The following is a 26,513-nucleotide window of genomic DNA, read 5'->3' as shown; positions in this document are numbered from 1 at the left end:
GAAACGCCAGCGGCGTAACAGACAGTAAGTAAGTACCCTCATGGCACTGTCAACTAAGTTTAATTTTTATTCCTTCAGTTTTAATGGCTTGGAATTCTTAAAGAAAAAAAGATTATTGAAAACCTTTAATTTTTAGTGACTTAATTTTTTCGTCGAGTCCAGTCTTATTACTCCTGTCTTCTTTTGACCTTCTGTATCGAATTTGACATTGAAATTCTTGCTCTCTTCCTGATTCAGACACAGTGCTGCTCATTAATGTTTCCTAACCTGTTTAATTTAGGTGAGAAAATACTGGTTTCCTTTCATCCCCTGGAATAGAAAGTGGCATTTTGAGTACAACAAAATCCCACGGAAAATAGTGAGTCTGTAATGAACTACCAGCATCGATCACAGATACTTGTCTTAAAATGATGGAGGTTCTCTATCAGGTAATGTATGTTATGTTCTGTGTACTTTGGAATGTTTATGGACACTGACCTACACTGAATACAACAAGCATTACATTGTAAGGTGGACTTCTATATATTCTTTTCAAAATATCCATGATCGGCAATAGGTAATCAAGCACCTGTGGCCAAAATGCAACTTACAAAGTTGATGAATAATTTACAGTTTTGTAAGTAGTACATGCAGAAATAAGTGTGTTCACTGGAAGAGGGAAGTTGCACCTGATACAGATAAGAGCAGTGTAAATGCACCACCATCTGTATGAGAAACTATCTTCTGAATAGATCCAAAACTAATCTATAAAATTCATATTTTATACAGCAATTTACTTCATAAGCACAGCAGTTTCTGCCTCTGTTTATTATCCTAACATCGAGAAGTGAATTATTTTATATGCTTGGGCAGTTCTCTAAATTTCTTAGCTCTGCATAAGACTAAATGTGACAGCTGTTTCTCCCTTTCAGTAGATGCAGAAAACAGGATAAGTCCAATCCATTGTAAAATTGTATTTACTAACTTTCTAGCTGTCTCACAATGCCACCTTTGAATAGATCTGCAAACTTTCTTTTTAAGCACATTTAATTTTACATAAATTGAATCAGACTAAGTGGCTTTAAGATCATCAACTCACTGAGCCCTTTACTTGAAGCAGCCTTCCAATTAGTCCTCCCGCTCTTTACCCACAGCTATGCAATATTTCCCAAGTTGTGTTTATATCCAACCCTCTTCTGACAATTAATATTAAGCATGGTTTCCCCATATTCCCAAGCATTTATTTTTTTCTGATCTTACTACCACGAAGCCACACTACTTTTTACCGAATTCTTATCCTGCACAGGTAGCCACTTAATTTTGACAGACAACCTACCAAATCAACTGGGGGTGTGGTGTCCAGGAGCCAACTCCACCCGAGGTTTATTTTGTAGAGTTGTATTGTACTAATATAAATCCTAGTGTACAGACACACACACACAAAATTATATGAGGTACATTCCCCAGTCCACACCAGTATATACTTAAATATGTAATGCTTTTAAAATTATAAATTACTTATTGCATTTGTTGCTTGCACCTCTTCATTTACATGGTGTTTTTGGTATCTGTATTTATTCACCCTTGAAGTAACACTCAGTTCATGCTTTGATGATTAATAGCTGGTTTTCCCGTGAGTGAACATTGTCATTGTGATTCAGACAGAACTGGTTGATAATGAGGTGAATTCTAAGCATTCTTTTGCTCTGGATATTAAGCTTCACTAGACTACAGGAAAGTTAGTACCTGGAACACCATCTGATGCTTACGCTTGTCACTTACTATCCAAAAGATATGTGTGATAATGACGCACATGGATTTTGTTAGTTTCTCTGACATTGTACTTGACCAGTTTCTAGGCCTGTGTTCCTTAATCCAGGTTCAGGGTTGCACCTATAGTATCCAATATACATTGTCCAGCAGTCTGACATTTACACGTTCCACATGATTAAAACTGTCCCTACTTGTCACTGGAGAAGAATAAGCTGAACCGTTTCTTTCAATTAATACTAATGCAGCCTGTTTTCTTCTGTCACGTTTGCGATCTGTGCATCGCTGACAAGGCTAGCATTTCGGCCCACCACTAACTGTCCTAGAACAAAATGGTGGTGAGCGTTACCACCAGCGGGCAGGAGGTACGGGATCCACAGGTCCCATGCCAGCAGGTTCAAGAACAGTTGTTACCCTAAAACCACCAGGCTTCTGAACCAGTGTGTATAGCTTCATTCACCTCAACTCTGAACTGATTCCACAGTCTACAGACTCACTTTCAAAGACTGTCTGACTCATGTCCTTAGTATTATTTACTTTTTCTATTTGTCTTATTTTTCACATTGGTTGTTTGTCAGGTCTTTATTTATGTATAGTTTTTCATAAATTCTATTGCATTTCTTTAGTTTTCCTGTCAATGTCTGCCAGAAAATGAATCTCAGGGTAGTCTATGGTGTTATCTACATACTTTGATTTCACAAACTGCTGCAGATCTTCTGGAATTCCCACAGTGCTGTTGGTTAGGGACTTCTGGGATTCAGAGCCAGAAGGCATGAAGGACCAGCAGTATATATATTTTTAACTCAAAGTGACAGGTGACTTGGTGAGCCACGTGCAGATGGTGGTGCTCCAAAGCGACACCTCACAAAATGCTGGAGGGACTCAGCAGGTCAGGCAGCATCTATGGAGATAGTCAACGTTTTGGGCCGAGACCCTTCTTCAGCACTGACGTGCAGTCTATTCAATTTCCATTGATACTGCCTGACCTCCAGCATCACCCCTTATCTGGATTTGCTGTTTGCCTTCCCTTTCCATCAGATTCTGTAATCTACATGCTTTTTGTTGTTATCTCCGTTGACTCCCAGCCTCTCTCACTATCTCTGTCCCTCCCCCCACTCCATAGATCAACCTCTCACTTGCGAGCTCCTGCAAAACCTTTCCCTTCACGTCTTCCTGCAGGCTATCTCCCCTTTACATCAAGCAGGGCCTCTTTCAGATCCCTAGACTGCGGGTTGTCAGATCCGATGTACTTATTGGCCACTAGTCCACCTATTTGTACGGCTCCTTTATTCACAGCTACAAATTGCTTTGTCATTAGCCTTTTAAATTTATTGTGTCTCCACACTGAACACAGAAATAAAAAAAATTGTTTAATGTCTCACCATTTTTCTTCATTTTCCAATATATTGTTTCAGCATTTGCTTCTTAATGAAGCTGGATTTTTTTTCTATTTTGCTCTTTCTAGTTGTAGGAATTATTGCACCCACACCTTTACCTTTCATTCATTTTGGCCATCTTTTTTCTGACTTTAAAAATCACTAACATTCTTCTTCTTTTGGAATCAAATGCTATTTTAATCTTCTTTAGCTTTAGAGAGCCGTTCTCCCCTAGGGATATCTACTGCACTGTTACTTGTCTAGAAAATATGTGACTTTTGAAAAAATAATTTGTCATTGTTTATCTACCAGTACATCTGATTTTCCACTACAACTTAGCCAAATGGCCTCTCAAGTCCCAATGAATTGGTTTCATGAAAAACTAGTTTCAAACTCTAATAAAATTTAACAAGGATTATATGCACTCAGTGGTCACCTTATCAGGCACCTCTTGTACCTAATAAAGAAGCCACTGCGTGTATCTTTATTGTCTTCTGCTGCTGCAGCCCACCCACTTCAAGGTTCGACATACTGTGGGTTCAGAGATGCTCTTCTGCACACCTCTGCTGTAACGTGTGGTTATTTGCGTTACTGTCACCTTCCTGCCACTTTGAATCAGTCTGGCCATTCCCCTCTGACCTCACTCATTAACAAGGCATTTTTGCCCACATTATGGCCATTCACTGGATGTTTCCTTTGCACCATTCTCTGTAAACTCTAGAGACTGTCGTGAGTGAAAATCCCAAGAGATTAGCGGTTTCTGAAATACTCATACCATTCCACTGGCCCCAAAAATGATCATTCCACTGTCAAAGTCACTTTTCTTCCCCATTTTGATGTTTCATCTGAACAGGAACTGAACCTCCTGAGCATGTCTGCGTTCTTTTATGCTTTGAGCTGCTGCCACGTGATTGGCTGATTAGATGCATTTATTGATGAACAGGTGTACATGTGTACCTAATAAAGGGGCCACTGAGTGTAGAGGTAACGTGGAGGAGCAGCTAAGGCCACAGTGGGAAGTAATAAGATTAATATAGAGGTGGTGCAGCTGAAGATGTAGTGGGAGGGAGTGGGGTTAATACTGAGAGGATGAAATCAAACACAGCCAGATAAAAAGGCATCAATACTTCAAGGACTGAATCAACAAAGGGCCTTTACTTCAAAAGTAACTGAATCCCTGGTGCACATAGGAAAACTAACAGCAGGGACAATGATTTAGAATAACCCCTGCTTTAGGGAGAAACTGATTTTGAGGACGGTATTTATGTGAAGTTTGTGCTAAGTCATGTTCAAAGGGATGAACTTGCTTTGAATACTGAACTTCAAAGTAAATTTATTCTCGAAGTACATATATGTCACCATGCACCGTTCAGGTTCATTTTCTTGCAGGCATGTTCATTAAATCCATAATAGAATAAACATCATAATAGGATCAATGAAAAACAAACTGAGCAAATATGAAAATAAATAAATAATAATAATAATAAATATCAAGAACAGGAGATGAAGAGACTTTGAAAGTAAGCCCATAGGTTGTGGGAACATTTCAGTGATGGGACAAGTGAAGTTGAGTGAAGTTACCCTCTTTGGTTCAAATGCCAGATGGTTGTGGGGTAGTAACTGTTCCTGAACCTGGTGGTGTGAGTACTGACACTCCTGTACCTTCTTCCTGATGGCAGCAGTGAGAAGAGAGCATGTCCTGGGTGGTGGGGGTCTCCGATGATGGGTACTGCTTTCCTGCAACAACACTACATGTAGATGTACTCAATGGCGGTGGGGGGGGGGGGGGGTGCTTTAGCCATGATGGACTGGGACGTATCCACTACTTTTTGTAGGGCTTTTTATTCAAGGGCATTGGTGGTTCCATACCAGGCTGTGATACAACCAGCCAATATACTCTCCACCACCTGTCGATAGAAGTTTGTCATAGTTTCAGATGTCATGCTGAATCTACAATATCTGCTAAGAAAGCAGAGGTGCTGCTGTGCTTTCTTCATAACTGAACAGGTGCTGGGCCCAGGACAGGTCCTCTGAAATAGTAACAGCAAGGACTTTAAAATTGCTGACCCTCTCCTCCTCTGATCCTCCAATGAGAATTGGCTCGTGGACCTCTGGTTTACTCTTCCTGACGTCAATAATCAGCTCCTTGGTCTTGCTGACATTGAGTAAGAGGTTGTTGCTACGGCATCACTCAGCCAGATTTTAATCTCCCTCCTGTAAGTGATTTGTCACCACCTTTGATTCGGCCAATGACAGTGGTGCTGTTAAGTAAACTTGAATATGACATTGGAGCTGAGCTTAGCCACACAGTCATAAGTGTAAAGCAAGTAGAATGGGGTCTAAAGATATAGCCTTGTGGTGGACGTGCTGATGGAGATCAGGGAGATGTTGTTGCTAATCTGAACTGAATAGGGGAATCGAGGCACAAGGAGATATTGAGGCCGAGCTCTTGAAGTTTATTGACTCGTTTTGAGGGGATGATGATATTGAATACTGAGCTGTAGTCGATGAAGAGCATCCTGATGTATGCATCTTTGCTGTCCAGATGTTCCAGGGATGAGTGAAGAGCCAACGAGATGGCATCTGTTGTGGATCTGTTGTTCTGGCAGGCATTTTGGAGCGGATCCAAGTCATTTCTCAGGCAGGGTTTGATATGTTTCATCGTCAACCTCTCAAAACACTTCATCACTGTGGATGTAAGTGCTACTGGATGATAATCATTGAGGCAGGCTGCCACGTTCTTCTTAGGCATGGGTACTCACACAGGAAGGCTGCTCACATGTCAGTCTCCGAGACCGGAATCACAGGATCACTGGCGGCTGTGGGAGTGCGTGATGGTTCCTCCGTGTTTTGACAGTCAAAGAGCAGAGAAGGCACTGAGCTTATCTGGGAGTGAAGCCCTATTGTCTCCTATGTCACTTGGTTTAATTTTACAAGAGGTGATAGGGCAGGTTTTCACAAATAAAGCAGTGGAGATATTTTATGTTTAAGAAAAACCCTAACAACTCATGTACTGTACTCCAAATGCGGAACACAAAACACGGTAACAGTACTTTATGCAATTTTGTCATCGCTTCAGGACAGCCTCCTAAAGTGAATCCCAACTCAATGTCCGTGGCCGTGAATTATGTATGTTTCCACCAATTACATTAGCCTACACAGGCTCCTCCCCTCCCCCACCAAGAATCCCAGAATTCACTAAAACCGGCATTGAGAGACTGTCTGGAACTCGGACGAGTAGCCTGGCTTGGGTCTTATGTTCAATGGGCAGGGGCCTCTGGCTCGACGGGAGGAGTGATGGCACACCCTTCTTATATATGATAGAAGTATTTTCTCTCCATTCCAAAACGTGCAACGAAACGTTGTTAGTGGACCTAAGGGGAGGATGGTGTGTGTCATGGTGGATGAAAACAAATGAGGCAGAATGTAGGACAACAGGAACCCAAGAGTGCTGGACGCCATGATGGGAGGTAGGAACAGGTGAAAAGGAATTGAAATTACTGAGGAGGGTGGAAAGCTGTTGAAAGATCGACCAGGCGGTCAGGAATAAAATCACCTGGCACTCATAACAAATGCCTGTGTACCATTCAGCCACAGACGACTGCAGGTCCTCTTTTGAGCCATTCTGAGCCTCAGCAGGGCCCACGGGAGTTGATCAGGCCGACACTGATCCATCAGGGGAGCCCTCAGAGCAGCGTTTAAGGAGCTGTGAAACCTCTTGCATGGGCCATTGGACTGCAGGTGATACACCGTGGTTTGATGTATCCTAATGCCAGGTTCTGGGCGACTGCCCCCACGAATATCAGATAGGATGCCAAGCCAAGAGACCCAGGTGCTGATGAACACTACTGGCACGTCCACGGTTGTTGTCGATCCTAGACGGACGAACTCTGGCCACCTGGTGGTATAGTCCACCGTGGTAAGGAGGTGTGTGAAACTGCAGAGAAGAGGACCAACAATGTCAAACCATCACACAGGGGCCTCAAAAGGTGCCAATGGCACCTGGGCAAGACGGTTACTTTTTGCCCACTGGCACTCCAAGCAGGCCGCAGTCCGATCACGCAGGCCCTTCCTGAGGCCTCAGTGGAACCAGTTTCTGTGAGGCCTTCTGGCCCCGATGCGAGAGGCCACGTATGGAGTCAAAAACACTCCGCCTTCAGTTTGTGGCTAATATGGGGCGAGGGCGACCAGTTGAGACATCGCACAGGAGAGGAATCCCAGCTTCCCCAAACTTAATGTCAGTCGAAAGCATGCCAGTGATTGCTGTTCGGTAAGCCTGGACCTCCAGAGGCCAACTGCCATGCCAGCATAGTCAACCCCTATGTGTACTGCCTCAATGACTGGCCGTGAGAGGCAATGGGCCACGGCATTATCTTTCCCCTTGATATGTTGCACATCAAAGGTTCAAAGATTCACTTATTATCAAAATATACAACTCTGAAATTTTTCTTCTCCAGATAGCCACAAAACCAAGAAATAAGAGAAAGACAGTCTGATCATCAACCCCCAAATCCCTCCTCCCCACACAAAAAAAAGAACTAAAATGGAACAGGCACCTTGACCCCCAAAATCCCACTCTGTTGCACACAAAAAAAAGAGAAAGGTCAGGCAAGGAAAATAGAATACAAAAAACTGTAAGACTGAAATAAAGTCCACAATCCAAGTACACACCCAAACCGCAGAAAACCATGGTAACAGTCTCCCCCCTCTGTAGCACAGTGATTTCACCAGCGATAAAAGACCATCTCCCCCCTCTGTAGCAGAGCGATCTCACCAGCAATAAAAGACAGTCTCCCCTCTCCGGCAGCAGAGTGATCCCTAAGCAACAAAAAGGCAGGCAGCCGGCATTTCAATTTCACTCGTCACTTTAATCAGCGAACAATGGTAGTTGTCAGCGAAATGAAGTCGAACGTCAGCTCGCAGCCCTCTCACTACGAGGTTCCCGCACACTGCCTCAGCCTCCTGGGATTCTCCTGTGGACTACAGGGAACTGAAACACCCAACAATGTCCAAAATGCACATCTCAGGCTCCAGCAGTCCCAGAATCACATCAAAGATGGAAAACAAACATAAAAACATAAAAGTGAAATATAGGGTTTCATGATCTATCCAGAAGATGGCAACCCAAGGAGCACTGTACGCAGGTGCCATCTTGGCCTGAAGCACTCAAACATCATCTGTGAACTCTGATATGTAGGGCAGTTGGTGTTGCTGTGCAGACAAAGCGTCGGAGATTTTGGCCATCATGTGCACAAAGGGTTTGTGGTCAATGAACACTGTGAAATGGCGACCCTGTAGAAGGAAACAAAAATGGCGAACAGCCAGCCAGAGACTGAGAAGCTCACGGTCAAGCATGTTGTACTTCCTTTCGGGGGGTGGGGAGTGGAGCTGAAGAAGGTGAATGGCTGCCACACGCCTCAGACCAACTGTCCGTCCACAGCACCCACAGCATCGGCTGAGGCACCAGTAGAAATGGCCATAGATGCGCCAGTAGGGTCACTTTGGAAAGAGCTTGTTTGGTACCTTCAAATGCCCTGGTCATGTTTGCTGACCAGTCAAGCACGTGATTAAGGGTATTGCCTTTAAGTGCACAATACAGGTTACGCATAATTCCAGCAGCTCGTGGAATGAAGTGGTGATAGAAATTCACCATGCCTAAAAACTCTTGTCTCAAAGTAGTGCAGGGTGGTGGGAAATCCGTGGCTACTTTTGATAGGAGGGTTCTGGCAGCTTCTGAGGAGATGTGATGGCCAAGAAAGTCAATAGTTGGCAACCTAAACTGGCATTTAGCAGGATTAATAATGAATAATAATAATGAATAATGCTTTAGCACTCGAAAAGTGTGCAGAGATGAGATATGGATGCACTGATGACCATTATGTCATCCAGATTTAAAAAAAAGGAACACCTAAGTCTTTTAATCTGGAGTTCATCAGCCATTGGAAAGTCTGTGCTGCATTTTTCAGGCCAAACGGCATGCACTGAAACTCAAAGATGCCAGACAGGGCTATCACAGCCATTTTAAGAATGTCTTCTGAGCATACAGGCACTTGATCATAGCCTCTAACTAGATCAACTTTGGAAAAAATTAACTTTCCAGCTAATTGCGGCAAAAAGTCCTGGATGCATGAAACTTGGTAATAATATGGGTGGTGGCTTTGTTAGGGAATCAGTAATCACCACATGGATGGCAACCACCACTGGACAGGGACCATATGGAAGGGTGAAGCCCAGGGGCTATTTGACCGATATCCAATTCCAAGTCTTTCCATGTTGGGAAACTCAGCTTTCACAGTTGCTAGCTTTTCTGGGTCCAGTCTGCATGTGTGGGCATGGACTGGTTGTAGGAATGTGATGCTTAACCTCATGTTTTGTAATTGTAGAGGAGAATATGGACTTGGTGATGTTTGGGAATTCACCCAGCAGTCGAGTAAACTCACATGCAGTGGTGCAAGAACTTGAGAGAATTGTTGTGGGGAACTTACTGGGGGAGCAGGGTAACGACCCAAAGTCTTTGACGTCCACAAGCTGGCAGTTCTTAAAATTGACTAATAGTCCTTGGGCATGCAGGAAATCTGCACTGAGCAGGGGCCTAGTCACTTCAGCCAGTCCCATGTGTAACTTCACCCACTGATGTAGAGCATCACTTGTCGTACCCTGTAGGTCTGGATCCTGCTGGCGTTGGCGGCCTCTAGCAAGGTTTTGTCGCTCTTTGCCTTCTCATCAATAGGCGATGCCAACATCACAATCACTTGAGCACCCATGTCACATTGGGAGTGTCGCCCTGAAAGGGTGTCCGTAATGAACTATAGACGACCCTGGCAGCTGGAACCCATGGTGTCCTGATGTGATGGCACTGTCAAAGTTGCAAGGTGGTCAGCACTTCCTAGCGCTCATACCAAAGCGAGTGTGGTAAAAACACAGTCCGGGTATCGTCTGTTTTGCAGCCAAGAGCGTCCTTTTGTTGGGGGCCTTGCTGACTAGGCTTATTGAGGTAGTGAAAGGAGGAGGAATGATATACCACAGACTAGACCAGGGGTCGGCAACCCGCAGCTCTGGAGCCACATGCGCCTCTTTCATCTCTGTGCTGCGGCTCCCTGTGGCTTTGGAAAATAAATGATGAGTATTTAATTAAAATGTATTTTATGTTAGTTTGTTAGTTTTTGAAATGTAATTCTAAATTTGAAGATTATGGTGATCTTGTACAATCTAAATAAAACATGTTTTTTGTCACTATTAATATACGTCACCACTGCCAATGCCTGACATTTGCCAGTGCGCGATTTCTTTAATTTTTCGATCCAAGGTAGGCTAACTATGGAGAATTCTAAAAAAAGAAAAGTGACTGAAGAAAACAGAACATTTCATGATACGTGGGCAGATTCATTTGCTTTCACTGCTGACGAGACTGGTTTACCGGTATGCTTAATATGCAATGAGAAAATAGCAAACAACAAAAAGTCAAATATCGCAAGACATTTCCAGAATAAACACGCAGCCTTTGCTCAAAAATATCCAGATGGAGATGAGAGAAAAAAAGCCGTTTCGGAAGTGATGCAGAAGGTTGATCTGAGCAAAAATCATTTCAAGAAGAGGATGAAGTCTGGAAAATCAACCACATATGCTAGTTTTGTTGCCACTCAGGAAATAACCAGGCACGGGAAGCAGTTCACAGATGGTGAATATATAAAATAATCTTTCATTAAGATTTCAGAACATCTATTCACGGACTTTAAAAACAAGAGTGAAATTGTGCAGAAAATCAGGGATATGCCCCTCTCTGTAAAGACTGTCAAAGACAGAACCATAAAAATGGCAAAAGACATCACAAGACAGCAAATAAAAGACATCATTTCAGCTGTGGCCTACTCGATTGCCTGTGACGAGTCTAAAGACAAAGGTGATATTGAACAAATAGCGCTGTTCTGCCGGTATGTAAACTCTGCCAGGCCACAGGAAGAAATGATTGAGTTGATACCTCTAAAAGGCCAAACACGGGGGGGAGGACATCTGTGAGGCTGACTTGAATTGTTTAAGAGCCAAAGGAATAAAGACCACCCACCTGGTGTCAGTAGCTACTGATGGGGCACCAAGTATGACAGGAGCGCACAAGGGATTTGTGGCTTTACTGCAGAAGTCGCTGGACAGAAAGCTGCTGACTTTTCACTGCATCTTGCACCAAGAGGCACTGTGCTCTCAAACATTTCCTCCGGAATGCACAGAAGTAATGGATGTTGTCATTCATATTGTCAATAAAATAATGGCAAAAAGTTTAAATCACCGTCAATTCCGTTTGTTACTGGATGAGCTCGAAAGCGCATATTCTGATCTCCTGCTGCACAACAAAGTCCGGTGGCTGTCCAGAGGGGAGGTGCTGAAACGCTTTGTCGCGTGTCTGGAAAAGGTGAAAACTTTCTCGGGCAGCAAAGTGCTCACATTTCCTGAGCTGGAACAGCCAGAGTGGCTGGAAAAGCTACACTTCATGGTAGACATGACAGCGCACCTGAACATGCTGAAAACAGCTCTTCAGGGGAAAAGACACACATGTTGGAGGATGTTTTGGCATTCGAGTGCAAGTTGACAGTGCTTGCCAGAGATTTACAGAAAGGCACATTGTCTCACTTCCCCAATTTGAGAGAGTTCAAACAAGCTCACGACATGATAAATTCGGAGTATTTACATTCTGCAATCATCGCAATGCAAACATCGTTTGGGAAACGCTTCTGTGAGTTCAGAGAGGAAAAAAAAACACATTATCCTTCCCGGTCACTCCTCTAAGCATCGATCCATCCCTACTGAATACGACTGCATTGGCAGGTGTGAGTCAACCTGATCTTGAGATGGAACTGGCCGACATAGCCGACAAAGACATATGGGTGTCCAAGTTTAGATGCTTGACAGCAGACCTTGAAGATGTTGCCCGTCAGAAGGCCGTTCTTGCTCAGAATCACAAATGGAGTGATATTGAAAACCTCCCCAAACCGGACAAACTTGTGTTCGAAACATGGAATGCTATCCCCGACATTTATGTAAACATTAAAAAGTATGTGCTTGGAGTCCTTTCGATCTTTGGATCCACATATGTATGTGAGCAGGTGTTCTCCAACATGAACTTTGTTAAAAACAAACATCACGCACGCCTCACAGATGACAGCTTGCGATCCTGTGTAAAGATGAAGGTGACGTCATACAGCCCTGATGTGCAGACGCTGTGCGCTGAGGTCCAGGAGCAGAAATCCCATTAACCAAGTATGATAAATATTTTAATTGCCTATTATTTTACGTATATTCATATTTTTTCATTGTTCAGTGAAATAGTCTTTTTATTTTTCAGGTTGACAGCTGGCTGACGTTATTTTTGGTTTGCTGCTGGCGGACAATTTAAGTTTGGCGTTTTTCATAAATACAAGAAGGACTCAAATAGACATTGAGTATTTTACTTAAAAGTAACCTTCAACCCAACGTCTTTTTTTCAGAGTTCAAAATGTTTTCGTTGCATGCAGAAATGTAATTTCGTTTTCTCTGCAAGAGTTCATCGATTTCATAAATGCAACACATTATAGTTTGTTTATACATAGCATAAAGGCAAAAAAATGTTGTATGCAGTGTTATTTCATTTTAAATGTCAAACGGGTTTTGTGGCTCCCAGTGTTTTCTTTTCTGTGGGGAACGGGTCCAAATGGCTCTTTCAGTGGTAGAGGTTGCCGACCCCTGGACTAGACTGTCAGTCATTTTAGCAAGCTCCCTTTCGTCATTAATGGTTAATTAGTGAGGGCAATGTGAACTTGATCAGGCATGAAGAGTTCTTTAAAAATGAAGCAAGGATGGTGATTTCCTAGGAGAAACAACGTGTGGTTCATCAGCTCCGACAGCTTAGCATTGCTGAGACTGGGTAAGGAGAGCGCTCAGACACCGGTAGTCCAAAAGTCTGTAAAAGCTGAGTTTTCAGCTATCGGTATTTATTGTGTTCAGACGGGTGTTCTAGTAAACTCACCACTCTCACAGCCATGGAGCTGTTAAACAATGTACATAGAAATATTTGGTACTGTTGAGAAAGATTTCTCGCAGTGGTAATTTGGCCTTGGATTGTATTACCCAAGCAATTGCTTTTTGTTTGGAAAATTCCAGCAGTTTCAAAGTCACTCCATTTCAATAACCGACATGTTCAATAGCCCCGGGATTGTCCTAAAGCATCGGTGTCACCAATGTAGGTCTTCACAAATAAAGTGGTGGAGGCATTTTATGCTTCCAAAAAACTGAGACGGTTCACTTATTGTACAACAAACATGGAACACAAAGCGTAGAAAACGTACTTTACATAAATAAGTCATCGCACCAGACCAGCCCGCTAAAGTGAACCCCAACTCAATGTCAGTGGCTGTGAATTCTGTACACTTTCAGCAATTACATTACCCTATGATAGTACTCATGCCCTGCCTGTGGTGAACTACATATACCTGTCTGGACACGCCCTCTGCTGACTGCTCCTGTGGCTCCTCCCACAGACCCCTGTATAAAGGCGATTGAGGTCTGAGCCCGGCTCTCAGTCTCCAGGATGTAGTATGGTGGTCAACCACTGCTTGTTCCTTCTTCCAGTCACTAAAAGCCGATATCTCGCCTTCACGTCTCAGAGAGAGTTATTGATGGTGCATCAATTTTATTGACTGGAAGTTTAAAACATGGAAAGCGTGTTACATCCGGAACGATTGGATTTGGACCCCCAAGACCCTGAAGCAGCTCTTGCCTTTGAACTCTGGCTTGCATGCTTCCAATCATACTTGGAAGAAGTTCGTGCAACTGACCCCACCGTTATGCACTGAATTCTCCTCTCAAGGGTCACCCCAAAAGTTTATTCACTTATCAGAGGCCTGCTGACCTACAAAGGGGCACTGGACGCCCTCAAAAGACAGTACCTGCGGCCGGTGAACACCGTCTACGCAAGACATCACTTAGCTACCCGGCGACAGCGGCCTGGAGAATCGGGCGCCGAGTTTCTCCGAGCCCTACAGACACTTGTCCGAACTTGTGACTGCAAAACTCTCAAAGCCGAACAGCATGCGGAGCTGCTAGTACTAGATGCCTTTGTTACAGGAATTAGGTCAGTGTTTGTGCACCAGCAGCTGCTGGAAGAATGCCAATCTTACCTTACGCTCGGCGATCGAGACGGCCGACACGCTGAAGGCTGCTCTGCACAATGCTGACGCTGTCCAGCCGCGCGATTCCTGCCGGTTCCGTGGACACCTCAGACCCCGCCGCCACCAGTTCCCGCAAGTGAATTCGCCAACGCTGCTGCCAGTTGCGATTCCACAAACTCCCTGAACTTGACCACGGCTGCGACCAGGCGAAAGCCTGAGCTGTGTTACTTCTGCGGACTCAAAAAGCACCCCCGAAAATGCTGCCTGGCCCGAGAAGCAACCTGCTCCAGCTGTGGGAAGAAGGGCCATTTCGCCAAGGTCTGTAAGTCTAAACCATGAGTGGGGTCAGGCAGCGCTGCGTGTGAGACATGGGGGCCGCCATCTTGCATGCCCGGATGTGGGTGGCCATCTTTGTCGGCGTCAACATGCACCGCCCGCTACCTGTGTGAGACATGGGGACTGCCATCTTTGACGGCATCAGCATGCCCTGCCCCCGACCCACCTGTGTTTACCAGGCACCAAAACGGCTCAACTCTGGCCTCCGTAACCCTCGCCCCACACCAGCTTGCAAGGTCAATGATGGACATCCTGGTGGAGGGGCACAGGACTAGCTGCCTGTTTGACACAGGCAGCACTGAGAGTTTTACTGACCCGGTCACAGTGCAACACTGTGGACTCGTGACACGGCCGGTAAGTCAGAGGGTCACCTTGGCTTCTGGGTCGCATTCCACAGACATCCGAGTGGGTTGTGTAGCGACACTGGTGGTGCAGGGCACAGAATATCGGAACTTTGCGCTACTGGTCATGCTTCAACTGTGCGCACCTATGCTATTGGGACTGAACTTCCAGAGCCATCTCGAAAGTGTGACTATGGCATATGACGGGCCCCTCCCACCACTCACTGTCAGGAATCCTCAGTTTGGTGGGACTTCATCACATACCCCGCTACTGACCACACACACACACACTGACCCACACATCCCACCCTGCACCATGCCGACAGCTGCGCTACTGACACCACTTGCAACCTCTCTACTCTCAAGATCCCTCCCCCACTGCTGTTCGCCAACCTGACCCCCGACTGTAAACCTGTGGCAACTAAAAGCAGGAGGTACAGCGTGGGGGACAGGGCCTTCATTCAGTCAGAGGTGCAGCGGCTGCTCAGGGAGGGGATCATTGAGCCAAGCACAAGCCCTTGGAGGTCCCAGGTGGTTGTTGTTTGGAATGGGCAGAAAAATAGGATGGTGGTGGACTATAGTCAAACCATCAATAGGTTCACGCAGCTTGACGCGTACCCCCTACCCCACATCGTGGATATCGTCAACCAGATAGCTCAGTACAAGGTGTACTTGACAACAGATCTGAAATCCGCTTATCAGCAGCTCCCCATCCACCCAGAGGACCGCCCCTACACCGCCTTCGAGGCAGGTGGCAGGCTCTATCACTTTCTGCGCGTCCCCTTCGGTGGCACGAATGGTGTCTCTGTCTTCCAGAGGGAAATGGACCGGATGGTGGACCAGTGCCAACTGCAGGCCACATTTCCCTATCTGCATAACATCACCATCTGTGGTCGCGACTGGCCAGATCACAACGCCAACCTCCAATGATTTTTCCAAGTGGCCGAAGCCCTGAACCTTACTTTTAATATGGACAAATGTGTGTTCGGAACCACCCGACTCGCTATCCTTGGGTATGTCGTGGAAAACGGGGTCATTGGCCCTGATTCCGACTGTATGCGCCCCCTGTTAGAACTCCCTCTTCCCACCACTCTCAAAGCCCTCAGACGGTGCCTGGGCTTCTTTTCCTATTACACCCAATGGGTACCCCAATACACAGACAAGGCCCGCCCCCTGGTCAAGTCTACCACTTTTCCCCTCTCTGCTGAGGCCTGCGCCAAAGCAACGATGCATGCGGTGGACGAGACCATTCCCTTCCAAGTAGAGTGTGATGCCTCCGATTTCACACTGGCTGCTACCCTCAATCAGGCAGGCAGACCAGTAGCATTCTTTTCTCGTACCCTTCAAGGCTCTGAAATTCGGCACTCCGCGGTGGAGAAAGAAGCCCAGGCCATAGTGGAAGCTATTAGGCACTGGAGGCACTATCTCGCGGGCAAAAGGTTCACCTTGCTGACTGACCAGCGCTCGGTTGCATTCATGTTCAGCAACCAACAGCGGGGCAAAATCAAAAATGATAAGATTTTGCGGTGGAGAATAGAACTCTCCACCTACAACTATGACATCCTGTACCGGCCTGGCAGGATCAATGAGCCCCCTGATGCCCTATCCCGGGGAACATGTGCTAGCACATAGCTCGACCAGCTGTACGCCCTTCATGCACAACTTTGCCATCTGGGGGTCACCCGATTTTACCATTTCATGAAAGCCCGGAACCTGCCGTACTCCCTGGAGGACATCAGGACGATGACCAGGGACTGCCAAATCTGCGCTGAGTGCAAACCGCACTTCTACCGTCCTGACACGGCGCAACTTGTCAAGGCCACCCACCCTTTTGAGCGACCGAGTGTTGACTTTAAGGGCCCCCTTCCCTCCACCGACCGCAATGTCTATTTTCTCAATATTATTGACGAGTACTTGCGGTTCCCCTTTGCCATTCCCTGCCCCGACACCACTACCACGTCCGTCATGAAAGCCCTGCACCAGCTCTTCACTCTGTTCGGATATCCCTGCTATATCCACAGTGATAGAGGGTCCTCCTTTATGAGTGACGAGCTGTGCCAGTATCTGCTGGCTAGGGGCGTTGCTACTAGTCGGACCACGAGTTATAATCCCCGGGGAAATGGACAGGTGGAGAGGGAGAATGCCACAGTGTGGAAGGCCACATTTTTAGCCCTTAAGTCAAAGGGGTTGCTGGTCTCTCGATGGCAGGAGGTCCTCCCTGAGGCACCCCACTCTATCCGCTCCCTGTTATGTACGTCCAGCAATGCCACCCCTCATGAGCGACTATTCTCTTTTCCCAGGAAGTCTGCCACTGGGACCACCTTACCAGCTTGGCTGATGTCCCCAGGGCCAGTGCTGCTCCGGAAACATGTGAGGATCAATAAATACTCCCCGCTGATTGAGAGGGTTCACCTTCTACATGCGAACCCCCAGTATGCCTACGTGGTCTTACCTGATGGGCAGGAGGACACGGTCTCCGTCCGCGACCTGGCGCCCGCAGGAGCAGCAGACCACTACCCCGAACGCTCCCCGGTAACTATGAACCCTGTACTCGAGGTGACACCGAGCCCTACACAGACTCCTCATGACACTCATATACCGGGCGACTCGTACGTGTATATTCCAGGCGCCTCGCACATGCGTGAGGGATCACTGACGCCTAGTGGGCTGACACCTCCAGTTAGGCCGGAACCAGCACAACCTCCGTCTCCGGTGCAATCACCACCGGCACCTGTGCAATCACAGCCGGTGCTACGTAGATTGCAGCGACAGATTCGACTGCCTGTTAGGCTTAACCTGTAAATATACTTGTAAGAAACTTCGCCACATGGGGACTCTCTTTTAAAACAAAGGGGGGGTGAACGTGGTGAACTGCATATGCCTGTCTGGACACGCCCCCTGCTGACTGCTCCTGTGGCTCCTCCCACAGACCCCTGTATAAAGGCAATTGAGGTCTGTGCCCGGCCTCTCAGTCTCCAGGATGTAGTATGGTGGTCACTCACTGCTTGTTCCTTCTTCCAGTCAATAAAAGCCGATATCTCGCCTTCACGTCTCAGAGAGAGTTATTGATGGTGCATCACTATCTCAACTGTCGAGCATCCTTCATTGATTCAAGTCTTGGTCCAAAATCGTCACTTCATCTGTGAGATGGTTTTAGAGATCATATTTTCACCTCTTGTAACCTTCTGGTCACAAGATTTAAATGCCTCTGATTTGGCTCTCAGCAGATTGTGGGTCTCATGGTTCATCCAGAGCTTTGGGTTGGAGAAGACTGGTTTTGCGGGGACACACTCGTCTACAGCTGTTCTAATAAAGTCCATGACAACCATTTGTATTCATTCAGATCCAGAAATGAGTCTTTGAACACGGCCCAGAACGGTAGAAATTCCTTATCTTAGTGGTCTAGTGTGTTGGGACCTCTGGTGGTACAGATAAAATACTTATGGTAATTGGGGAGGGTTTTCTTCAAATAAGTCTGGTTCAAGTCCTCAACTATGATCTGAAATGTGTCTGGTTGAACGCTTTTTTTTGGTGAAGGGATCATGCAGTATCTCAAACTCTTCATTATAGTTGGCAACTGGTGGTCTGTAAAACTACAGTCAGGATTATGGAGGAGGACTTCTTAGGTAAATAAAATGGATGGCATTTGACCTTAGGTGTTCAAGATCAGGAAAACATGAGTCCAATAGATCTAGCACATCAGAGCACCATCGAGAGTTTTTCATGAAACCTGCACCAAAATACATATATGTCACCGTTGAAATTTATTTTCCAGCAGGCATTTACGGGAAAATAAAGAAATGCAATAAAATTTATGAAAAACTGTACATAACAAAATAGGATAAAGACCTTGAATAAGTAAATAAATAATACTGAGTGCGTGAGCTGTGAAGTCCTTGAGGGTGAATTTACAGGTTGTGGAATCAGTTCAGAGTTGAGGTAAGTGAAATTATCCACGTTGGTTCAGGAGCCTGATTACTGTAGGGTAGTAACTGTTTCTGAATCTGGTGGTCTGGGACCTAAGCAGCCTGCCTGATGGAAGTAGTGAGAAGAGAGCATGGCCTGGATGATGGAAATCCTTGATAACATATATCGGACAAAAGTCTACCGAAAGACTTCTTACAAATAAATAAGAAGCACGAGATTATATTGTTTGGTGTAAGATTCAGAAACAAACACTCTGTAATTAACAGACATCCACTTCACTGATTTTAGCTCTAATGCCATTGATTTTTTGGGATAACTGTCTTTGATTTACATTTTTTTAGCAGCAATTTGTAGCTCACCATTCTCTGAATAATTGGATACTCTCTGAGCAAGATGACATTATTTTTGGACCGCTCATTGTTTTATTAATAATTTCTCCTGCGAATTAGCCTGGGATGTTTCATTAGGTAAATTCAAAATCATTTTACTTTTGTCTTTGTCATCAACCCAATAAAATCAGGATTGCCTGCTGATTGATCTCAAAACCGCAGAATGACTTGACATCACAAAGGGGAATGGCTTGTAGGATGTGCTCTTTGGGAGCTGAAGTCACAAGGGTCTGCCATCACACAGGGTCACGTGCACTCAAGGTGAGCACAAAAGTACTGAGGTCACAGAGGGCTGAATCCATTCACAGTGAGGTTGGTGAAAGTAAAGTTCACTCACGGCAGGATAAAGAGAGCTGTGAGCTGTGACAGAGCAGTGGGTTCAAATGCATCCATTTGCAGCCCTGCCAATCTGCTCACTGACATTTGGGGCTGCACAGAGTAATGAAACAGAACTGTAATATTCAGAGTGAAGTTAGGCAGGGTCAGTTTACAGAAAGATTACAGCACAGAAAAGCTGTTCACCCCATCAAATGTGCCAGCTCTCCATAGTCCAGGTGGTCCCACCTCTTTACCTTCTCTCCATTGCCCAAGATTTTATTTTCCATTTGAATCAAAACCAGAATCAGATTTATTATCACTGACACGCATCGTGGAATTTGTTCAGCAGTACCGTACAAAACATAGAAATTACTGCATGCTACGAAAGCAAATAAAAGTGCAAAATAATTAACGAGGCTGTGTTCATGGGTTCATGGACCGTTCAGCAATCTGACAGTGGAGGAGAAGAAGCTGTTCTAAAAACATTGAACAAGGTCTTCAGGCTCCCGTATCTCCTCCCTGATGGTAATAACATGAAGAGGGTTTGTCCCGAATGGTGTGGTCCTTTGAGATTCCAGCCTCTCTGGATCAAACAAATGGTGCAAATGTGCATCTTACATGTTTTTCTTGATGCCCTCTCAGACATTGGTGATATGAAAATACTGCAAGTCCAGTGCATTGGCTCATTAGTGAGACCAATGGTGGGGGAGCTGTGTGCGCTTGGTTGGTGCGGGGACTATGCTATCTTGCTAGAGGCGTGGTGGGCGCACTGGAATCCACACTGGGCTGTGGGATGGCCCCTCCCATTGGTGTTTCTCTCCTGTGTTCGCTCCGTGGAAGATGAGATAGTTTTCCTGCAGAGAGCCAATGTGAAACAAGCTCTTCTGCCTTTGTGTGCTGAGCCAGCATGAGATGAGGAACTGCTGTGTACCTGTTTGTGCAGAAACATGGCTCCAGGACAACATCCCATGCACTATCAATCTGCAGGACATGCCACTCAAGGACTTGCGCTCATAATGTTTTTGTGACTGAATGTGCTATTGTAACTATACGTGCAGTGTGTTATGTGTGACTGTACATACTGTGTTTTGCACCATGGCTCTGGAGGGGTGTTATTTCGTTTAGCTGTATAGATGTATATGGTTGAATAATAATTAAGTTGAACTTGAACTAGAGGGAGCTATGGTCACAAAAAGGAAAGGTCAGAGAGGATTGTGGTCATCACAGGTTGAGGTCACAAATAATCATGAGCACTCACGATGATGTCACAAAGAGCTGTAGTCATAGGATAAGGTCAAAGCGGACTGTGACTATGCATGCTAAGATCGAAGAGGGGTGTAGTCATTCAGGATGAAGTTACAGAAAGTCAAGATCACTTATGAGTTCACAGTAGTCTATGAATTAGTCTGAGAACACATGAGGTGGCAGTCACTCAGTCTGAGATCACAGACATCGCTGGTCTCTGAAGATGAGGTCACAGAGATTGGTGGTCTCTGTGGATGAGGTCACAGAGATTGGTGGTCTCTGTGGATGAGGTCACAGAGATCTGTGGTCTCTGAGGGTGAGGTCACAGAGATTGGTGGTCTCTGTGGATGAGGTCACAGAGATCTGTGGTCTCTGAGGGTGAGGTCACAGAGATTGGTGGTCTCTGTGGATGAGGTCACAGAGATCTGTGGTCTCTGAGGGTGAGGTCACAGAGATTGGTGGTCTCTGTGGATGAGGTCACAGAGATCTGTGGTCTCTGAGGGTGAGGTCACAGAGATTGGTGGTCTCTGTGGATGAGGTCACAGAGATCTGTGGTCTCTGAGGGTGAGGTCACAATGATTGATTGTCTCTGAGGATATGGTCACAGAGGTCTATAGTCTCTGAAGATGAGGTCACAGAGATGCTACAGAAGGCTGTGAACAATCAGAAAGTTTCAGAAAGCTGACAGTGGTTGAAAATGAAGTGGCAAGTGGGAAATTCTGGAGAACAGGTGCAGCATGTTGTTCTCTGGTGGGAAATGCATGTTGTATAAGAACAAATTATGAAGAAATGTGAATATCTGCTTCATGCCGATGAATGAGTTAATGGTTCCTCACAAAAGATGGCTCTTCGTGCTGGAGGAGAGACGGAATGTGTTACAGAGATGTGGTGTTTGGATAAGGCCAATGATGACTGGAGAAATCGAACTCTGTGACACTAAGGATGTAGATTATCCAGCAGCAAGAACTAGCCTGCAGGGTGGAATGCTCAGTAATAAATAGGGGCGTCACAGTCGCATAATGGTTAGCGTGACTCTATTATAGCTCAGAAAGCTGGAGTCTGGAGTTCAATTCCAGCATCCTCTATTATCAAGTTTGTACACTCCTTCCCAGCTGCGTATGGTTGTCCGGTTTCCTCCTGCATTCCAAAGACATACTGGTTAGTAAGTAACTTGTTGTTTGTAAATTGTCCTGTGATTGGGCTGGCGTTAAATTGGTGGGTTGCTGGGCAGCACGACTCATTGAGCTGGAAGGGCCTTTGCTCTGCAGTATCGCTAAATAAAGTAAAATAAAATAATAAAGTAAAAGGACTATTAATTCTGGAAATCTGAAATAGCAACAGCAGAAGTTTGAGCAGAATCAGCAGAAAGAGAAGATCAGAGTTAACACCTTTGGTTAATGACCTTTCAGCACAACTGATATGAAATGTTAACTGTTTCCCTCTCCTCAGATGCTACTTGATCTCAGTACTTCCAGTGGTTCCTTTCAAAGTTCAATTCTTGAGTAAAATGGCATGCCTTATTTGGACAATTGCAATGAAATAGTCCTCACTTTATTTCCAAGTCATACTCCATTGTGACTCAGACATCCTGCGATCTTCGTTTCTTCGAGTATTGCTAGGTCAAATACCTGAAAAAAAAAATCTGAAAAGTATTGGCTGAACTGCAGCAGCTCAGAAACTGGCCGTCTTACAGGGTACTAGAAATGGGTGAAAGTAAAAGGCTGGAATTAACAGCTGTACACACAGACGGTGAAATCACAACCAGCGGGTCACCAGTTGAGACTCTGCAGCAAGGGTAATAATAGTGCTTGAGAAAGGTAGGCACTGTCTGGAAGTAACAAAGAACACCCACCTGGCTGGCGATCTGACGCACTAACACATCCATCCTGTTGCCGGAATCCGAGATTGTCTTGGCTGCTTTGATGACGTCAGATGTATTTTTCAAGGGGCCTCTTCCTCTGCGGGCGGGAAACAAAACAACCAGTTCTGAAAACCTGAAGCAGTTAAATAGTTGTTTGTTTCATTGCACTAAGGGCCTAGTGTTATGTGGTCCCTGGAGAGTATTCCAAATCCTCATGGTAACCACGACAGCAGACCTTGGGAATACAGGTCGTTATGGCAATAGTTATGCTGGTCCTCTTGCAATCATCCCAATGGGATCTGGGACACAGCTTCAGGCCTCAACTCTCTGCCAACCCACTGGTGGGTCCATTGAGGCTTAATTCTTCCTAAGATCCTGTTTAGTGGGTTTGGAAACTGCAGTAAATGAATTAATGAAGCTTCTCCATTGTTACAACTATGTTTTGGACATGCTCGAGTCTTGAAAAATACTGGAAGGATGTATTCCAAACTTTCTCTGCACTTTTTAAAGTAAATTTTAAGCCTAACCCTTTGACTGCCTTATTTGGTATTGTTGCAGGAAAATATATTATTTTGGAGTCATTTAACTTGCACATTTTGACCTTTATTTCTCTTATTGCTAGGAGGGTGCTCTTGCTTAAATGGAAGGATGTCGTTCCGCCTGCTCACGCTCAGTAGTTACGTGATGTTAGGTCATGCTTAAATTTAGAGAATATCCGTTGTTCAATTTCTGAATTTAGTCAAGTCTTTCAAACATTGCGGGGACCATTTTTGAACTATTTTCAAAACCTTTGATTTGCTGTTAAAGTACAGATGTTGGCTAATAACATATTTCACTGTATGATAAGGATTTTTTTCCTTTTTTCTTTCTTTACCAAACAGCTTCGATCTTGGTAGCAGGCTTAGATTCCTTTTTCTTTGTATAATAAAATTATCACATTTCAATATTACAATTTAATTTAATTTACATGAATATAGGGTAATGAGATTTCAAGTGTGATTCAAATATAATGTATCTGGTGTTACTTTATCTTTTTTGACTTATAATACATATCTTCTTGTACTTTGTATTCTTCTATGTAGAAATTAATAAAAATATTGGACAAGAAAAGTAAACTGCAGTAAATGATGGCATTCACAGTGTAGGCGCCATGTGGTACAGAACAAGGGAACAGTCCAAACCATTGTGAATCAGCACAAATACAGCTTGATGTTGTACTCTAGAAGTACCAAAGACATGTGCCAGACTCCAGATTCATGGATTGTGCATCAGAACAGCGAGATTGATAATCCGTACAATTTCCCCTTTGACATGAGGATGCCAAATTTCTCACAGAAATGGAATTTCCTTGTATGACTCTTTTTTAAAAAAAAATCATTATAAAGCTGTGTCCTCCTTGAGTCTTTCAGTTAGACAATGACACTATTCGAAGGAATGCTGTGTAGTTCTCCCTGTGCCCCGGTGAGCACTATTCTAACCAAAATTGTTGACTCTGTCAGGAAATGTAGAGGAGGCTTGACTCCCACCGCAAAACAGCGGAGACGATTCAGCAATAAACGATAACTTTAATACTATACCACAATGTAGCAAGCCACGAGTGGATATGAAAAAAAGTGAGAACAGAAACTGAACACAATGGGCAACCTAGGAGCAACTGGTTGATGCCGGCTGGTTCAATGAGTGAACAAGGAACAAGGTCTGTAGCTGAGAACTGGGGTTAAATAGGCTGCAGGTTATGATTTTGAAGCAAGTGGCAGAGGACTCCTAGCATCTGGGTGGAGACTGGGTGGTGCCAGCATGTGCAGGTCTGACAGAAACATTATTAGTAATTACCTAGGCATTATTTGTTAGGGCTACACAGACAAAATGCAGGAGGAACTCAGCAGGTCAGGTAGCATCTATGGAGTGGAATAAACTGTTGGCATTTCCAGCTGAGACTTCATCAGGGTCTCTGCTGAAACATCAACTTTTTATTCCCCTTCATAGAAGCTGCCTGACCTGCTGAGTTTCTCCAGCATTTTGTGTGCATTGCTCTGAATTTCCAGCATCCGCAGAATCTTCTGTTTTTATGATTTGTAGGGGCTAACTGTGCACAATCTCTCTAACAAAATTACTTAGTCAGTTGAAAAGTGCTTTGGGCCATCCTAAGCTTGTGAAAGTCATTAAGTGAATGCAAGGTTGTCTCCTTTGACATAGCACATACCCTGTGGCATTGTTCTTGGTAGGGTGGGAGCAACATTACATCAAAAGAAATGCAGTTCTATATGATGCCATATAAAGCCATTGAAGTTGTGATGCTTTTGAGGACAGGAGGAACTTACCAATGATTGTGAAGTTAAGAATGGTTCAGAGGAATTCGACATCTGAACGCAGGGCAGGGTAAACTTACAGAGTCAGGAAGGCGAGAAGACAATAAGGCATTTTAACCCAAGAATGAGAATGTTAATTTGGCAGTATTGATGGACTGAGGGGCGTCACAGAAATCAGCAGTAAGACAGTTCAAAACTGTTTGGTCATGGCAGTTTCAAGTATTCAGTTTAGGAGGTGCCAGAAACAGCTGGGACAAAACATGAAACTATTTCACTACTTCAACAAGCTAGGAACTACAAAGAATTTTAAACTGTTGATAATCGTCTTGAATGATGCAAGGAAAAAGAAGATTTGGAAGGTGCAATCATCAAAATCATTGAATGAAGGTAGTCCATTACCTATACTTGGAGTTGGCACTGATTTTGCTCATTTACAGTCAATCAAAAGACTACGGCAGCATACACTGGATGAATTCCTCTGTCGGTATCTATTAGGAAGTATTCCACAATTTTATTGTACTGTATTAGTATGATAGTGTTCTAATTTATTCTGTTTTCATTTAAATACATGATTTGTTACTCAATTAATTGGTAGTTTCTTTTTTTTATACCTTTTAACTATTTCCATGAAAGTTGGGCCAATTGGGACAGTCACTTAATTGGGTCAAAATGTATTGGTCTCAATGTGTCCCAATTAACTGGAATCCACTCTATTAAATTCTTAACAAGGTAATTGAAAAACAACATCTTTTTGAAATAGTACTGTATTGTTATTATAACCATTTATTATCTAAATACTGATGAGTACGCCAGGTCTACGAGGATTTCAAACGTATCATCCAATGTCACACGTTCTTGCAATCACCTTGCTGACACCAAGCAGTATGAGGCATTTTGTGTGAAGCTCCCCCACTTTCTTGGGTTGTAAAACATCAATTGATTCTTCATTTGGAAGTAATGATGATTATTGTGTATCTTTTTATTATTGCTGGGGTTCAAAAAATCGAGGAGTAGCACTGCATGCTATGTACCAACGAAATCTTTGCAGGTGCCATCTTGGGCACATATGCCATAGGTTTGCCACTTCTGTCCTAGTCAGTACCAGGCACTGCAACCAGAATGCATGTTGCTTCCACCACTCAGTCTTTACAATACACATTCGGCTGAGGTGAGGGTAGCTGGTGGGCCTCATATCTGGGTAAGATGCCTGTCCTAGCATGCAAAATCATCTCCAGTGGACTGGGCGGGTGTGACCTGCAGTGAGATCCAACCGTCAGGAAGGTGTTCTGCAATGCTTCGTGGAGAGCAGAGAGCATCCACTACAACCAAGAACCCACTCAACCCCATACACCTGCCTTCTCACCATATCCTTCGATGCCTGACTAATCAAGAGTTGATCAACTTCCCCCTTAAATACACCCATGAACTTGGCTCCACCACAGTCTGCTTTAGAGCATTCCACAGATTTAATACACTCTGGCTAAAAAAATTCCTCCTTACCTCTGTTCTAAAGGGTCGCCCCTTAAT

At 44.7% G+C, this 26,513-nt stretch overlaps 1 protein-coding gene across 1 annotated transcript in view; it reads right to left on the bottom strand.

Annotated features, from left to right (window-relative positions):
- Positions 1–26,513, bottom strand: part of LOC132379454 (catenin alpha-3-like) — a 1,635,404-nt gene that overhangs the window by 15,822 nt on the left and 1,593,069 nt on the right. Inside the window, exon 15 of the mRNA XM_059947342.1 lies at positions 22,669–22,774. Coding sequence (XP_059803325.1) covers positions 22,669–22,774 — 106 coding nt within the window. The remainder of the gene's footprint in view (positions 1–22,668; positions 22,775–26,513) is intronic.

The sequence above is a fragment of the Hypanus sabinus genome, chromosome 22, assembly GCF_030144855.1.
Source record: "Hypanus sabinus isolate sHypSab1 chromosome 22, sHypSab1.hap1, whole genome shotgun sequence".
In the NCBI taxonomy this organism is placed as follows: Eukaryota; Metazoa; Chordata; class Chondrichthyes; order Myliobatiformes; family Dasyatidae; genus Hypanus; species Hypanus sabinus.
Note: the sequence above shows the minus strand (reverse complement) of the source record. Positions and strands in the feature narration are given on the sequence as shown.